This window comes from Trachinotus anak, unplaced genomic scaffold, assembly GCF_046630095.1.
Source record: "Trachinotus anak isolate AG129_WGS33_773 ecotype Australia unplaced genomic scaffold, CSIRO_AGI_Tana_v1 ptg000012l, whole genome shotgun sequence".
Taxonomy (NCBI): Eukaryota; Metazoa; Chordata; class Actinopteri; order Carangiformes; family Carangidae; genus Trachinotus; species Trachinotus anak.
This window is the reverse complement of record NW_027273863.1, coordinates 751,512-769,295: the sequence shown is the minus strand read 5'-3', so window position 1 is coordinate 769,295 and position 17,784 is coordinate 751,512. Positions and strand designations below refer to the sequence as shown.

General features: G+C 38.5%; 1 protein-coding gene across 1 annotated transcript in view; it reads right to left on the bottom strand.

The window, feature by feature from the left end:
• The window catches only part of ca8 (carbonic anhydrase VIII), a 39,597-nt gene that overhangs the window by 13,566 nt on the left and 8,247 nt on the right, over positions 1–17,784 (bottom strand). Inside the window, exons 2-7 of the mRNA XM_071491573.1 lie at positions 11,470–11,661; positions 11,109–11,233; positions 7,713–7,808; positions 2,158–2,220; positions 1,975–2,023; positions 319–431 (exon numbers count right to left, since the gene is read on the bottom strand). Coding sequence (XP_071347674.1) covers positions 319–431; positions 1,975–2,023; positions 2,158–2,220; positions 7,713–7,808; positions 11,109–11,233; positions 11,470–11,661 — 638 coding nt within the window. The remainder of the gene's footprint in view (positions 1–318; positions 432–1,974; positions 2,024–2,157; positions 2,221–7,712; positions 7,809–11,108; positions 11,234–11,469; positions 11,662–17,784) is intronic.

The following is a 17,784-nucleotide window of genomic DNA, read 5'->3' as shown; positions in this document are numbered from 1 at the left end:
GTTGTGTATTGTTTCACTGAAATGAAAACAGCTGCCTGGTGATATTGTAGGCCAAAAAGCCAATGAGTTGAAACATACGAAGACCTGTCAAGCTGAGGTGAACTGCAGATTTCTGAGATGATTCTCTGTTCGTCACTATGAGCGACTGTTGCCACTTTGCATGAAGTCATTCAACCCATTGCTAATATAAAAATTTTGACGAGGTAGAAACATAGAAGTAATCCTTTTAATGTTTGAAAAGCAGACTGGTTCAAACATTCCTTACGTGGAAGACAGGACTTAAAATGCAGTGGGTTTTGTTTTATATTAATGTTTTACCTGCAGCTGTGAGATGGTGAGAGGGTAGCGGTACAGGATCCACGTCACATTTTCACTACAAGGTGGGGTGGTCAGGGATCCTTCATACACCCAGTAGTCTCTCAGTAATGGGTCTGAGGGAAGATTAAACATTTCATTTAAAAGCATTAAAAAAATCTAAAGAAAAAAGCAGCTTTTATTAATGACTGAGTTATAACTACATAATAATAAACACTTATCAGCAGTTGATGAAGATACTGTGCTTGTGTATTTCTTCATTCTGTTGATCCTAATTATCTCCCATTCTCATTAAAAGTCAGGCGCGCTTGTATCTTGGCAGATTGGGATGACGGCGCAGTGTTTCCCAGAGTTAGAGTCTATTTGTGGAGAGTTGATTACATCTTGTGACCGAACAGTCAACCCAGTCCTGACACACACATGCAGCAGCTCAGTGCACCCCAAGGGGAAAGGAAGGGCTGAACAAATCAGTGCGCTGGACACAGCTCGACAAAGAAGTAACAGCACAAATCACGTCATATTATATGATGAGAAGAGTGAAAAAATGAAATTGTGGTGGACAAATTTAAGTGATGAATGGGACTGTTGTGGAGTTACCAGGTAGTAAGACAGAACGCTGCTCTGCTGAGCCTCAAAGTTGTTGTGCATCACAGATATCTCTTGGACATCCATGACATACGGCAACATTGTACATCACATAATGTGCCACAAAGGATGCTCCTATCTTCTGAGGCTGTATACTAATGTTCCACCATTGGCTTCACACCAGGTTTTTGGTGGTCAATCACTGTCCACTGTCTCAAGATAGCAATGAGCCAACAATGCACCGGACCACAGCTCATTTTAAGACCAACACACCCATAGGCGCTCAGATGGGTGCGGGTATATTTGCTACTGTGTCAGTCTGAAACTAGCAAAGACACCAAATAGTGCCCTTCATATTCAGCAGTGTGACTGTGTTCCAAGTGACTATCGGTAATGGTGGTGTTACCTCTGGTTGCTCTATATGTTGCATTCACCACTGTCTGGTAGTCATGACTGATAATACCCAATCAGGACACTGAAACAGTGTCAGCTGTATTTCTAAAAGTCTCTCTTTTAGGCGCTCGACAACTCCAGAGTGAGAGTTGACACCATGCATGAATGTAGCAAAAGTGATGCATTTTTAAACTAATATATATTAGTGTGGATGCAGCCTCAGCCCATTCATATCACCAGCTTCTCTTGGAGTGAACGCAGACTAACATTAGTTGGATGGGGCTGAACATGAACTAATGAATTAATCAACATGAGCAAGATTAAGTCGTGAGACGTTCTAAACATCTGATTTTGATCCTTTTTTGTTCATGGTTCAGACCCAGTAAGAATATTGTCACAAATTCATCACAGATATCATAGGAAATTAAACTCAGGGTAAAGTAGATGCTCCAGTCAGTGACCATCAGAGGGCAAGACAACCAAGTGTGAATAAAACATGATTACAGAAGTACAGAAATACGTTACTTTGTTTTCTCCTCCAGGAAATGAAGGAGAGAGATTCAAGAGCCTTTTCCTTGAAATTAGCTATTGCTCTCAAAATGTAGGTGCACGTCTCCGACCACAGACACCAACATGCTTTATATTCATTATGCATTTGAAATCAAATCGTTTTCTACTCACCAGGTAACAGAGTGTTGGGGTTGAAGCATGGGATTATTTTACTCTTCCCCTGATGGAAATACATCAACACAACAATAATTATTGTCATCTTGTGTCCAGATTTGATTATTCATCTAACATCACAGTTTGATTATCTGATGTAATAAGCTCTCATCTACTCTGTCTGATGAGTTTTGGTCTAACCTTGTACTGTAGGTCCTGTAGAACTTCAGTGATGGCCTTCAGACCCAGATGCTCCTTACCAACCTGATAAAAACACATTCTGAGTTGGTGGTCGGAGGATTTATCAGATTAATTACGGCCTTACACCAAACGACTTGTCAGAATTTCACCTTCACAGACAAATTTCCAATGTCAGAAGAGTTGTGCAAGAGTTGTGGTGCATTCGTCTCAATTGCTTGGTGTTAGGTGATCATCCGAGTTGTCTTCAATCAGTCTTTTTATCATGTTGACGTTGTAAAATCAATCATGTTTGATATTTTTGTTACGTTTTTTTGTCTTGGCTCATGCAGATAGAGACATTCATTGACGTGAACAATGTCAACTTCTCCAGCGCCAAACAGGAAGCAGAGAACAGAGCATGCAGGTGGCTGAAGGTGCAAGAATGTGAGTCGTTTGGTATAAGGCTGGCATGAAATACATAAGGAAGGAAACGGTAATTTGGACACAGGAAAATATTTTCAAAATGAGGAAATATTTGAGATACGACAAACTTATTGTTCATTCACCTACTCAAAAGTCATCACAACAAAGGAAGGCCAACATTCAGAGTTTGGCTCACTCACTACTTGACACACATGCAGTATCTTTGATTACTTAACTATACATTTTTTGCTGTTGTTGTTTGTTGTCTTACACATTTTATGGACCATAATACATCTGTCTTTGAAAGCCAAACCTTTAATCCCTTCGATCTTTCTGCAATTGACACTTACAATTCAGATGTTGACCCAGACCAAAATTTTTTTTTCATTATTTCATGTTTCAAACTTCTGAAGCTTTTATAATGAATCACAATTTAATGATTTAAGTGTTTCTATGCCATCTGATACATTTTCTACTTTCCACTTGAATATAAGAAGTCTTTCTAGCAATTATAATAAATTCATTCATTATTTATGTTTACTCAAACATGATTTTTCTATCATTGCTTTATCAGAAACTTGGCTTACAGAAGCCTCTAAAGACATGTTTAAATTACCTAAATACAATGCAGTTCACTACATAAGAGGAAATAGATCTGGAGGTGGTGTGTCTCTATTTATTCATGAAGACTATGCATTTAAAGTTAGAGAAGATTTCTCTCTGAAGTTAGATGGGCCTGAGGTGGAATCTGTTTTTATAGAGCTCTCTGGTGTCCCCGGTGGAAAGAATATTATTGTTGGTGCTATATATCGCCCTCCTGACTCTGTTCTCAATGATTTTAATGATAGTTTGTCCAGCTTGCTTTACCTGATAAATAATGAAAATAAAATCTGCTACATTCTAGGAGATTTTAATATAAACCTCTTTAAAAATAAATCTCATACTTTAACTGGAGATTTTCTCAATACTCTTTATTCTAATGACTTCTTCCCGCTTATTCATAAATCTACACGTGTAAAAGAAAATTCAGCAACTTTGATCGATAATATTCTAACAAATTCATTAAGTGAAGGAATGAAATCTGGTGTCTTGTACTCAGACTTGTCAAATCATTTCCCCATATTCCAGTATTCTTTAATTAAGTTACATAGACCTAAACCTATTTAAAAAATAATGCAAAAAAGAATTATGAGTAAAGGAAATATTTCCAAATTCAGGGATATGCTTGCCAGTACTTCATGGAATGATCTTTATGAGGAAAACCATGCTGACCATGCATATCAACATTTTATCAAAGTCATCAATTGTTGTTTCAATGATTGCTTTCCAATTGGTAATTTTACTAAAAAGAGTCAAGACTTCAACAAGCCCTGGTTTATAAATGATTTGCTGAAACGTTTAAGAAAAAAGAACAAAATGTACAGAAAATATGTTTCAAATCCTACTCCTCTTACCCATGGTGTTTACAAAGCCTATAGAAATAAATATGTTCATTCCATCAGATTAGCAAAAAAGAAATATTACAGTGAAAAATTTAAGAACTGCTCAAATGATATTAAAACCACATGGAAAGTGATAAATCAGTTGTTGCAAAAAGAAAGAACTGCTCCAGAGCTGCCTTCTGTCTTCCTAGATGGTGTAAATTCTCTTAACAGTCCATTTGAGATAGTTGAAAAATGTAATGAATTCTTTATCAATATTGGTTATGAACTAGCTGACAAAATTCCTCCTTGTCATGGTAATCCATTGGACTTTATTCCAGGAAATCTTCCTAGTTTCTCTTCTTTTAAGCCTCCTGATATCCAAGAAATAAGTGACATAATTGATGGACTAAAAACATCTTCAGCTGGTCATGATAATATCTCTGCATGTCTTGTCAAGCAGGTGAAACAGTCAATATTACAGCCACTTGTTCACATTTTTTCTGTGTCCTTGAAAACAGGCATTGTGCCCGAGGACCTAAAAGTTGCTAGAGTTATTCCTTTATTTAAAGCAGATGATCCATGTTGTTTTAGTAATTATAGACCCATATCTATCCTTTCGTGTTTTTCAAAAATATTAGAAAAAATTATATACAAAAGGATGCTTTTGCATTTAGATTTCAATTCAATTATTTATGGTTTTCGGAAAAACCATTCTAGTTACATGGCGCTGATTCACCTGATTGACAAGATTACCTCTGCTCTTGATAAGAATGAATTCACAGAATAGTCATCTTGTCACTACAAACTGTCTCCTTACTCTTTATTATAGTTTAATCTATCCTCATTTGTCCTACTGTAATATCGTTTGGGCAAGTACATTTCCTTCCACTCTTCACAAAACTTTGATCCTCCAGAAACGCTTTGTTAGGATTGCTACTCGATCAGAGTCAAACATTTCATCTGCTCCTTTATTTCTGAGAAGTATTTATGACATTAATATTTTTCAAATATGTGTTTTTCTTTATAAGATATTCTCAAATGAAGGAAATATTCCAGAACAATTCAAGACTTATTTCAATGAAAATTCAAAGGTTCATTCTTACTCAACACGCCAATCTGCAAATCTTCATCTCCCTAAACTCTTCACTATCAGAGGTCAATTTACAATTAGATTTAGAGGTACTAAGTTATGGAACAGTTTCTCCCATTTAGCAAAAAAGTGTTCTTCTGTGAATTGTTTTAAAAAATGTTTAAAAGGTCATTTAACTGCTGTTTTGTAATGTATTGTCTATGTTGGTATTTTATTATTATTTTCACTATTATTGTTATTATTGCTAATGAGTTACTAATGGACACACGTACACATACACACATCTACACACACACTTATATTTTCCAGTTTTTTTTTTTACATATATTATTGTTGTTGGTCATTATTATTTTTATTAATTTTTTCATGTTATTTTGTGTTTTGTTTTGTTTTTTTATATTAAACTGTAATATAAGGTGGTGGCCTAAAAAATAAGCCCATTGTGGCTTTTTGCCTCTCCCTGCACTGTCCTATTGTTACCTATCATGTTTTATGTTGTATCTTTTAACGTTGTGCAAATAAAAAAAATCAAATAAAATAAAATATTAATGCAGATTCCTGACATAGTCATTTAAGGAGCAAATCATGACAATTAGAGCGTTAAATCACTTAAATCACTAGCTTTATATGAGAAGAAGAAGAAGAATGACACATTGACTTTAGATGTGAGAGGGTGTGAGACTTTCGTCTTTTAAATGTTATCAGTGACTGTCAGCAGATCTTTGTTTATATCTTCTGTACCCTTACAGGAAGCAAACAGGAAGTCAAAACTAAAGCGGCTTTCAAGTACAGGACGTTAGAGCTTGATGTGTTAACACTGAGGTTTTCAGGTCAGAGCTGCCTGCATGGGGTAAAAGCCAAAAAGGTTTTTCACTGGGTGTGCTTTCCTTAGCTGGCATGATTCAGACCTCTCTCTCAGAGCAGAGTTATTCTCTTTTCATTTGATTGGTTTCGTTAAGCTGAAATAAATCCTACTTATGTCACAGCTGTACTCGTGCTATTGCACAGGACGGTGCAAGCTACACTGGAATGAACCTGTTCACTCATTTAGAATAACAACTCTTACAACCTCTGGAAGGAAAAACACTTTAACGCTTTTAAAATGCAGGCCATACAAGAGAAATCAGATACACATACTTTGACATGTTCAGATTACTCTTATATGGAAATATGTTGTCAAGCACACATGGATAGTTCTGCTCCAAAGTATCCCACTTAATTACAGGTTTATTTTGACCATCCAGCTAAAACCAATACTGTCTAATGACAGTATAATGTCTAATTGAACTGTTTTAGAAAGATGTTAAATTTTCATTATTGTGTTGACCGTCACAGATAAAGACTGGGTGGACTGTTGGAATTTCAGAAAATAATAATCAGATTTTATAACTGAGTGTAAATTTTGAATGAATCTCATCAGCATTAGCTTCTTTTTTTTTTCAAATAATTGTACATTGTACTGAAAATATTCTGAACTGTGTGAAGTGTATATTTTTTGCTGTTAGGTCTAGCAGAAAATGTGAAAGCTGTCCCGTACACAAAAGTTATGTTTACCTTCAGTGTTACTCGCTAAAACACGCAGTGTATCCTTGTGGTCCGACAGATCTGTTGAGTGATCATGTCTGCCACCACAACACTCATTATTACTATTATTATTATTACTGTTATTCATTATTATTATTGATAACACCAGTACCTATATACCACTGTTCCTGGTCTCTCTCTTCTTTCTCCTCTCAAACCCAGTCAGTCGAGGCAGACTACCCCCCACCCCACCCCCACCCTGAGCCTGGTTCTGTTGAAGGTTTCTTCCTGTTAAAGGGGAGTTCCACCCAGTGGACCAGTGTGACCCCGTTGGTGAGATATTGTGTTGCATCATCTGTGCACGCGAACGTGTACATGTAACAGGACCCATTCACAGGAAACCAACTCCACAGAACAACTACAGTTCTAAAACCCCACGAGGAACCTTTCGGTGGTGACTTGGTCTACCTGTTTGAAAAACTCTCCTTGTTGAAACACCACACTGTGTTCCCCATTTTTCACTCTTGAATGGACTAAATGCACATTTGGCACCACTTTATTTTGAATGCACTGTCAAAATTTGTTGTTTTTTGCCCTCTAAAACCTTTTGTGAAATGGATGCTTTCATGTTCTTTTTTGTGTTTTTATCTTAAGGTGTTCTTACTGAAGTTTTTCACTCTTCTCTTTTTCACACTTTTATGTTTTCATCTCACATGTACAATGTGTCTTTTGTTGTTTTTAAATGTGATCTGCGGCCTCAATCTGTGGAGTACAGTACTTTGCTTCTGTGTATGCTGAGATGCACATTATGGTAGTGAAAAAATAGATCTGATTCTGATTCGAGATAACACAAAAATAGGCTACAGAGTGAAATAAAGCTGATCTAGCTAATGTAAATTTAAAATAAAGATGATGTTTGTGGACTATTTTAATTTTGTAAAATATTACTGTGCCAAGTTTGATGAGCAAATCAGCTCTGTTTTTAACAGAGAATGTGAAAATGTGAGAAAATGCAGCCTCTCGTCTGAAAACCAGGGAACCATGATGGGGATTAAATCCCCCATGGGTCCCTTCTTAAAGCCTGGCTGTTTTGTCTTGACAAAGTGGATGTTTACCTGCACAAAAAGAGCTATGATGAGGACCCCATTCTTCTTGGCCAGAGCGTCGTCCAAAGTGTTAAACAGAGTGCTGTTCCAGTGAATCAGATGGAGCTACGAAGAGAGACAATAAAACACAACTTGCATTTGAGAGGCCATTGTTGTAAGCAGGTGTATGGAACAGTAGTAAGTAAGACTGTGAGAAACCAGCAGCTGGTGGTGACTGAGGGTTTTCTATGGGCTCTTATGTTTCCCTGTGAACAGGGACAGACGAGTGCAAAACCTCTATCCAGATCAGACCAGACCACAGATCTGCACTTGATAAGAAAACTCTCATGGTGCAGCATCTTATTGTAACATAGAAACAGTGGGGAAAAAATTATGTTAAATCTTAGTGATCTCTCAGCTGTCAGCCTCTTTATCAGTGGTTTAAGCTGAGACTTCCTACTGGACATTGATTTTGAGATTTGCAAAAGAGAGAAAAAATGTCTATCTTATGTGTCTAAATATATAAAATAAAACACAACAAAAGAGTAACCCATGTTCCCAAAGTCCCAAGTAACCACAGAAACAGCTTGCTGGTAGTTGGAAATTATTGTATTCATTTACAAAATGCTTTTAAATAAATAGAGAGTAAGATTTCAGCTTTATGGTAGACGAAGGCCAAAAACGACAAACAAACAAATCTATCTGGGAAAAAAAGAAAATACAAAAATACAAATGGACGTAACCCAGCCAAATATCAACTAAACCAAATTACAATAACTAACCTCTCTAACTACCATAAACAGGAGAATCATACGAGTCAAGAAGACAGACTCCTGTTATCCTTTGCTTGCCAGTCAAGCACTGAAATCTGATGTTATCACAGAGACAGGCTGAGACCCAATGAGAAAATGGCGAATGAATGAAGGAGATGAATGTGGCAACAAACAATAAATGAAGGATCTGAACTTGAGGTTGTGGATACTCTAGTGTTGACTGTGAGAGTTAAAGTGTGGCAGCATTTCGGGTTTTGCTCTCTAAAGAAACAACAATGGTGAAAAGGAAACTGAAGGACACAAAACAATTTGTAAATACTGTCAGACAACCGTCACCTACAATACAGGGAACACATCGAACATGAGAAGCCATGTGGCACATGACCACCCAGAAAAGCCCGGACCACAGCCACAACAACAACGTACTGTGAGGAAAACACTTCAGCCAGGCCAAAGGACTCAAAATGAAAGAAGCGTTTGGAGCCTCACTTCCCCATAATAGTACAAGAACTGAAGCAGTGCATCGGTTAGAGCATCAGCCTTCTTTATCAGTTTCAAGAAGTCAGTCGTTCAAAGGAAAAAATGGTGTGTCTTTGGACTCCTGCTGGACTGCAGATCCAGCTGAGATAAGACAGCATGCAGTGGACTTCTACACTGACGTGTTCAAGCCAGGCAGCTGTGATGTGGATTCTGCGGAGGCTTCCTCAGCTGAGTCCAATCTGCTGGAGGAACTGTGAAGGCATCTTGACCAGAGGACTGATGATTAGGAAAAAGGAGCAAAAAGAAGCCATCTACGTCAAACCGGAATGACCGTCAGCAAACACAGGAGGTGGTCTATGGCACCACCTATCAGCCACTTACAACGCAGTCCTGAGATCACTCCGTCCACGCCACCACTCAGGTGACACTAACGACTCAAATGGCTGATGGGTCAATGACTCTCCTCGCTGAGCCTCAAGGTGTTAACGACCTCACAAGAAGTTAAATGCCTGGGACTCCTCACCGGTCAGCTTGAACTGAAGAAGGTGAAACATCCTCAGGAACATCCTCAGGTCAGTTGCTTTGTAGGAGATACCATGACCTGGAAGACTGAGAAGCTTCACAGACATACATGCAGATAATTCCAAAGGGTTCACTTACTCTTTCTTCCCACAACTCAATTAGACAAAAAAAAAAAAAAATTAAAAAAATAAAATACTGCAGCTGTAACTGCACCAAAACAAACTGAAGAGATTAACACATTGAGCCGTGAATGAAACGACATCGATCGTTATCTAATTCAGTATGCTCCTGTAGCAGTTTTGGCATTTCTAAGGTTTCAGTTTTAACCTTAAATTCCAACTAAATACCAAATGTTAGTGCCAGAACATGTCGTCTGAAAGACTGCACCAGGGTTCAGAATACTGACCTTAATAGTTCAACATTTCAGGAAAAACATTCATCCAATAATCCCTCTGAGAAAACAAGATACATTCTCATATCCAGTGGTGGGCAGCCCGTCTGGAGCACAGGGACACTTCCATGTGGCCTGAGGGTTGTTTTGGCCTGTGGCCTTGACCAGTGATTACATAACAAGCAGGAATGAGGTGATGGACCTCATCCATCCTCAATCAACTGCTGCTGCTTGCAGTGTATGTCCACACTATTTCTGCTGTTTCACTGCTACTGCCAGCCCTATATTCCTGTCTTTGATTACAGCCATCAACAATAATAATTACACATTGTTCAGCGTGTTATAATACACCCATTTTCACCACGCAGTGGTTCTCATTTTCCTGTTTTTCTATTCCTGATGTCAGACAATGGTGTATGAAAAAGTATGAAATTTGATCACAGTTCATAGATAATACAGCACCAGAGAAAACTAAATACAAGTTAACTGTGTCAGCTGTGCTCTGTGAGCAGCTTTATTACTATTCAAAATGACAGATCACAGAGAACCTTTAAAACAACGAAGGGTTGGCATATATGGCAACAATGTTTAATCTGTTCGCAAACAAATGTCAAAACAGCTATTTAGTGTTTTGTGGGGAATTCAGTTAGTTCCAGATGACACTATGTTTGAACTTTGGACAGATGTTCTGTCTGTCTAATGTTTCTCCCTGTTTCTAGTATTTATCTCAGGATACTCTGAAGGACTCCTGAGCTTCAGCTCTGTACTAAATGCACAGACATTAAAGTGCTAACAAACTACTTATATATATAAAAAAAAGAATGAGCTAATTTCCTAAAATGTTGAACTGTTGTATTCTTTAAGGGCAGCTGGAGACACACAGCAAGCTTCACATGAATTGGATGGTGACAGTTCTTCTTTCAGGCCATCTCTGTAAAGACACACAGACTGTCACAACCCAGCCTGTGAAACACTGGTTTTCTAGCCTTTAATAGACAGCTCCTGATGGTGAAAGTGTTACTTGTCAGAGAACATAAAAATGATTTTGTGTTGAAGGACTCAACCAGCTGCAATGTTACAGTTGCTGAAGGACAAGTGAAAATGCCAGAGGTATTAAAACATGAACACTGTGTTTCTTTAGTCTTGTAGAGGCTGTTGGTTTGGTTTGAAAGTGCACAAAACTCCATGGTCATGACCTTTTGTGTGTGTGTGTGTGTGTGTGTGTGTGTGTGTGTGTGTGTGTGTGTGTATACTGTCTACCTCCATGGGGAAAGCCTTGAAGTTGACAGTGTGCTCTGATCCTCTTTGGTTCTCTTTGCCCCAGTGGAATCGAACCTCATGAAGTTCATACTCGTGATCACTAGGCAGCGGACCCCCAGTTACCACTGGCAACAGCAAGGGAAACCCAGGGCATTGTCGGCAAGCAAACACAAAGCAAAAGGACAGATCAAAGAAGTCATTTATAGTGAATTAGATTTATTTTTGTTTTAACCTGTCTCATAAAAATGTCACTCGCTACTACACCTCAGTGACTAACAGCTACTCAACATGCTAAAACTAAACATGCATTCTGCTCAGGACTTCTGAAATCAACAGGTAGTGTTAGTTGACACAATGTCACCTGACTTGGACTTGAGAATGATGCGAACAGTGTGTCCGTCGTTGATGACCTCACAGTCTCGACACACCACATAGTTTGGTGATAGGCCGACGTCTAGGAGGGACGGGTCATACTGGGCCTCCCTGGAGTTTAAGTTAATTGGAGACTGGTACTCTCCATTGGCTGCTGGGAAATGGAGTCCCCACTCTACACCTGTTTGTGAAAACAGGCACAAGCAGGCCCACAGGAAAAACACATTACATGTATTGTACATGTCTAAAATGAATAATCTAACCTCCAATACTACAGTGTAAAACAAGCATAGAACAACATTACAAACAAACAAAGCACTAAGCAAGCAGGGGGTCTTAAGGTTTTGCAGGATGTAGTGACTGAGAAATTACCTACAGTGCACATACTTTGCCCTGATGCATTCACAGTTATACTGCTAACTGCTCAGTCTCTCTCTCTCTCTCTCTGTCACTGTCCCTCTCTCTCACTCACACTCTCTCTATGCACATCGCTTACGTACTGAGCTATTCCTGAAAGGAATAGGATTAGGGTCGCCACCTTTGATGTGTGAAAACCGGAAAACTTTCATCTGATTTTGTTGCGTCCATCTCTAACCCCATTTCACCTAGCTGACACAATGACACCATCGTTTGCACCCGCCTCAATCTTCACTGCCAGAGTTCATGGTGGGGTCATGGATGTGGATGTGCACCACAATTGCTAGGTAATAAGGTAAACGCTCGTATTTCTGCTACCATTCAAATAAAAATATAGGATGATCATCACTGTACCCGTTTTCATGTTTAGAGACACAGGATTGGACACAACCAAGAAGAAACCAGAACAGCAGTAGGAGGAAGCAAATTTTATTTGAAACTATGAAACTACTAAATTAGAAGTGCAATTTCACAATTTGTGTCCTGGGGAAGAATATTAATTTTCCAGGACAGTCGCTCAGAAAAGAGAAGAAGGCAACCCTAAATAATTGACCTATTCTACTTATGTGACAATATCCTGTTTCAAACTTACAGCAGATCTTGCATAGAGATGATAAATCAGTGTAATTTGCTTGTTTACTTGCTACTGTTGACTCTTAACACCTGGGAAGCAACCATTAGTTGAATGTTGCAATATCATACTGTAACTGATCTCAGTATGGTGGAAGCTGATTCAAGGACAGCTTTTTATCTTTTAAGAATAGCTGGTCTCCTGTCAAAAATCCCAGGATTATCCTCAGTGCAAACATCCCAAAAAATGCTGCTCCCCTCACAGCATGACAAGCCCCACCCACTGTCAAAGGACACAGTCACACCCTCAAAAATGACAGAAACAATAGCTCCAATGGCTAGTAGTCAACATAGCTGCCAGAGACAATAGCCTACTGCCAGTGCAGTGTGTGTGTGTGTGTGTGTGTGTGATTATTATTATTATTATGCATTTATGACTTATCAACATTATACTTTTAGTTGGTTGAGGTGGAGCAAATTTTTAACAATTTTATATAGGGCCACAGCTAATGATTTTTTTAATTATAGGTCAGTCTATTTCTTGTATGGTTAGTTAAAAGTCACCAAAAACATTTAATAATTGAAATTTTAAAAAATCAGTTATTGAAACAGTTGCATGATGATATTTTTAATAATTGCCAGATCAACTTATAAATACAGATAAATGAAATTTATTGTTTAAGCTCAAATTTCATATGCTGTTGGATAGTCATAATAACAGAACAAGTCTAGAGTGTCAAAACATTTGACTTGATAACTCAACAGAATGTAATGATATTTACACTGACATTTAAACATATTAACACTTATTAACAGTTCAAACATTTCTTGTTGTTGAAGTTGGCTCATCCGAAAAACCCACTAGAACACACATATGAATTCTTTCACTGCCTTGATCTCCATTACAGCAAATAAACCACTTTCCTTACAAGTATCATTAATACTAAAGGAGGCAACACAAGGAGCATTAAGGAGGAACACTGGAGGAACATAAAACATGCTGAGCAGCAGCGTTGTCATTTTCTACGACATCACCTTCTGCAATGCAAAGATTTACTGAAAATTCAAAATGCCAGTACACACTCTTTCATGTGCTTATAAGCCAAAATAACAAAATATCATGGGGAAACAAAAAATGTAGCTTAATAGTAATTTACCATTAATTATTTGGTTGAGTTTCTGTGCACAATCGGCACTGTTATGACTGAGGTTGTGCCTAACAGTGTGATTGATATACTCTGAACCTGTTACCTGCAAAGGAAAGGAATCATTAGATTCAGATCAGATTTGGTGATTAAATACAAAAGGATTGTTTGATACTTTGATACTGATACATTCATACTGATACACTCACACTGTGTAATCTGCTCTGTAGCTGCTCAGACATGGGAAGCATCTGCAGCATGCTGTTTAAAATCAGCCAGAGAGAACGAGATGCAGCAAAGGGCCACAGGTCGGATTTGAACCCTCGCCGCGGCGGTTAAGACTGAGCCTTTATGGTGTGCACTATACCTGAAGAAGCCGTACGTGTATTTTCTCAGCTTGTCAGTCTACTGCTCATTGATGAACTTCTCCAAACCAATAACTGATTTGGTTCTACTTGCAATTAAATAATTCACAACATTTTGAGGACATAGTTTATAAATGAAATGACATGTCCAAAAATATGACTAATTGCGCAGCATTTTATTTTCAAATACGGGATGATCCCGTATTATATGGGACAAGTGGAAACCCTGCAAAGCAGAGAGAGCAGGAGAGTGGGAAGGAGAGGAAGAAGTCAGCAGTAACTGCTGAAGAAACTGTCAGTTCTGAATAATATGTAAACAACAGAAACACCAGCAACTGGAAATGAGACATTACGCTAACTGCAGCACAGCAATAAAAGTTCTGTTAGGAAGTAAAGGGTTTCTGTCTACTAAAGCGCTAGAGGGCTTTTAATTTGAAATGGTTACAGGACATCTTGAGTTTGTATTAACATGTAATGCAGTAACTTTAACATGGCACATGGAGCAACTGAAAACTGGGCTTCTTACTAAAATACTACGACTAATTATACAAATCAGACAAAGGGAGGTAAAAACCTCTAGAAAAGTCTGTTGCCTTTTGCAGTTGAGATAAATGGATAAATAATAAACTACTGTGGATCCCAGTGTGAGAGACAAAATAAGAAAAATATTCTGTCTCTTCTCACTTTCTCAGTGAGTGATCATTTTATAACTCAGTATAGCTGAAATAATAGCTGAGTCTTTGTCTTTAACTGACGTGTTTGGGGAATTTGTCAGACATCACAGTTATAAAATCAGGATCTTACAATAGCTGGTCCTGCCATATAGGTTTTGACCACCTAGTCTTGCTCTTATTTAACTCTTATTGAAGTAAGACATATATGACAACAACAGCTAAACTGAAATTTAGTTTTGATGAAAATGCTAGGCCTTATTTTATTTTAATATAATGAAGACCATGAAATCTCTGGAAAAAACTGTTTTAAAAAATCTGTTCTTTAAAAAGTGTTATTTAAGGTGTTTTTAGGTAAACAACTGCTTTTTTCAGTGCTTTAAGTGCATTAACTTTAACTTTGTTCTTTTCCCTCAGTATCTGTTCCTCTCAAGGAACAAATTTATATCGAGGCCAGTTCTTCTCTCTCTCTCTGTATGTGTGTGTGTGTGTGTGTGTGTGTGTGTGTGTGTGTGTGTAAAGTCTAGTCTGAATTGGCCCTTTTACTCCCTCTGCCCCTCCATTCATCCCCTGTCTGCTTCCTCCCAATGTCCAGTGCGTGAACAGGATTTCTTGCTGTGATTGTGAAAATGAGTGCACTGCTGCAAGTCGGGGAGAGAGACAGAAAAAGAGAGGGAGGGCGGAAGAGTCTTACTGCTCAAAAACAAATTCAGCCAAGTTGTGGTTGCACAAACTGGGTTTCAATGGCACACTGTAGTGAAAGTGATACCAAAGATACACACTGGTCTAGATTCATTTCAACTTTTTGCTGACTGCGGTCGCTCTACAATGAGATCACCTTCAGATGGGTGGAACCCATTGTGTCTTTAGAAAAGAGGAAACAAACACATTTGGTTTGAGTATCATGTTCAGGAAAAGCCCAGTACACCCATATTCTGTCCAGAAAATCAACTCAACTCCTCACACTTCACTCCACAGCAAAGGAAGGTGAGGGGGGACCCACTCCTTCTTTCCTCGGTAACGAAAACCTTGACGACAATTTACTGAAGGCAGCGACTGTTCACCATTCTGGGTGTGTGTGTGCTTGGTCGGTTTAAGGACATTCAGTTTTAGGGTTAGAGTTATGAACTCACAGCTTGCCTTTTAGCTTGTCAAGTTGTTGAGACATAGCCCCAAACCACATCTAAGTTAGCATGTGGTTCGTATTGTTTGGTCCCATACAGAGTTATGTTTGCTGTTCTTTTTGAAAAGCTGAAATATTTATACTGGAGTTTCCCGTACATGTTCTGCTATTCTACTGGAAAGTAAAATCTGAGAAACTTGTCATTTTAATTAAGATACAACTACCATACTATTGATCTTCAACAACTACTGCTTCCACAAGTCTTGGCAACAGCTATGCTATCAAAACCTCACTGGACCTCAGACTTTCTAGCCTTGTCCCTTTATTCTGGCCTATTGACAGGAGATTGCCGATGAAAAAATTAAACAGGGCTGTCCAAAATGGTGGCCCAGTGGACAGTCCTCATTTTTTGAGCTCTCCTCAACAATGATAGTTTCCACTATTTTCCCAAATTGTATCAGTCTAGTGTTTTTTCATCAGATATATTATTGATTAATATTTTCCAAGTCACTCTGACACCATACCATCAAAGAATTGGACCGAATGTACCACAAGCTCACCTTCCGAACACATCAATTTCCTCAAAAAACAGAGGCATGGAAAAATATACTCGGACTGTCTAAAGGAGCAGAAGGTACCTGACCAACAAAATCTTCTGAAAACCACCGACCCTGACCCGTACTCATCAAATTCCACCACTACAGTGATAAACAGAGTTAGGGAGGCCACTGGCCCCAGCAGGATTACATTTCATACCACGCACAAGAGCTGCCTGTAGGATACCTTTAGGTTTCCCACACACCCACACAAATGTCTGTCCTTCTAGCAAGAAACTGAGCAAGAGAGGGATAGATTCATGTTACATGTTACAACTCAGAAACACGAGCTTTAAAGCAAAATTCAAGGAAGCTAGAAAGAAGGTGGCGTTCTACTAACCTGGAAGAATCTCTAAAGGCTTGGAAAGACAGCCTATTGGCGTATAAAAAAAGCCTCCGTAAAGGCAGAACATCCTATTATTCATCATTGATAGAAGAAAACAAGAACAATCCCAGGTTTCTGTTCAGCACTGTAGCCAGGCTGACAGACAGCCACAGCTCTGTTGACCCATCTATACCTTTAGCCCTCAGTTGTAATGACTTTATGAGCTTCTTTACAAATAAAATTGTCTCTGTTAGAGAAAAAATTCACCATCTCCTCCCCACAGCTGACTCAGATTTACTGTCCAGTTCAGCAGCCTCAGAGTTCACTGTAACTGGTTTATATTTTGACTGTCTCTCTCCTGTACATCTCTCTGAGCTCGCTTCAACAGTTTCGTCATCTAAACCATCGACTTGTCTTCTTGACCCCGTTCCAACAAGGTTGTTCAAGGAAGTTTTTCCTTTAATTGACACCTCTATATTAAGTCTGATTAACTTATCTTTATCAACTGGTTATGTACCGCAGGCTTTTAAAGTTGCAGTAATTAAACCTCTACTTAAAAAGCCTACTCTTGATCCTGATGTTTTAGCCAATTATAGACCTATATCCAACCTCCCCTTTATTTCCAAAATCCTTGAGAAGGTTGTTGCAAACCAGTTATGTGATTATTTGCACAGAAATGGTTTGTTTGAAGATTTTCAGTCAGGTTTTAGAGTCCATCATAGCACAGAAACAGCTCTGGTTAAGGTTACCAATGATCTCCTCATAGCCTCAGACAATGGACTTGTCTCTATACTTGTCCTGCTAGATCTTAGTGCTGCATTTGACACCATCGATCATAAGATTTTATTACAGAGACTAGAACATATGGTCGGCATCAAAGGAACTGCACTAAGCTGGTTTAAGTCATATCTGTCAGATAGACTCCAGTTTGTTCATGTTAACAATGACTCCTCTATCATCACAGAAGTCAGTCATGGAGTTCCACAAGGTTCTGTGCTAGGACCAATGCTCTTCAGTCTATATATGCTTCCTCTAGGAAACATTATTAGGAGGCACCAGATGAATTTCCATTGTTACGCAGATGACACCCAG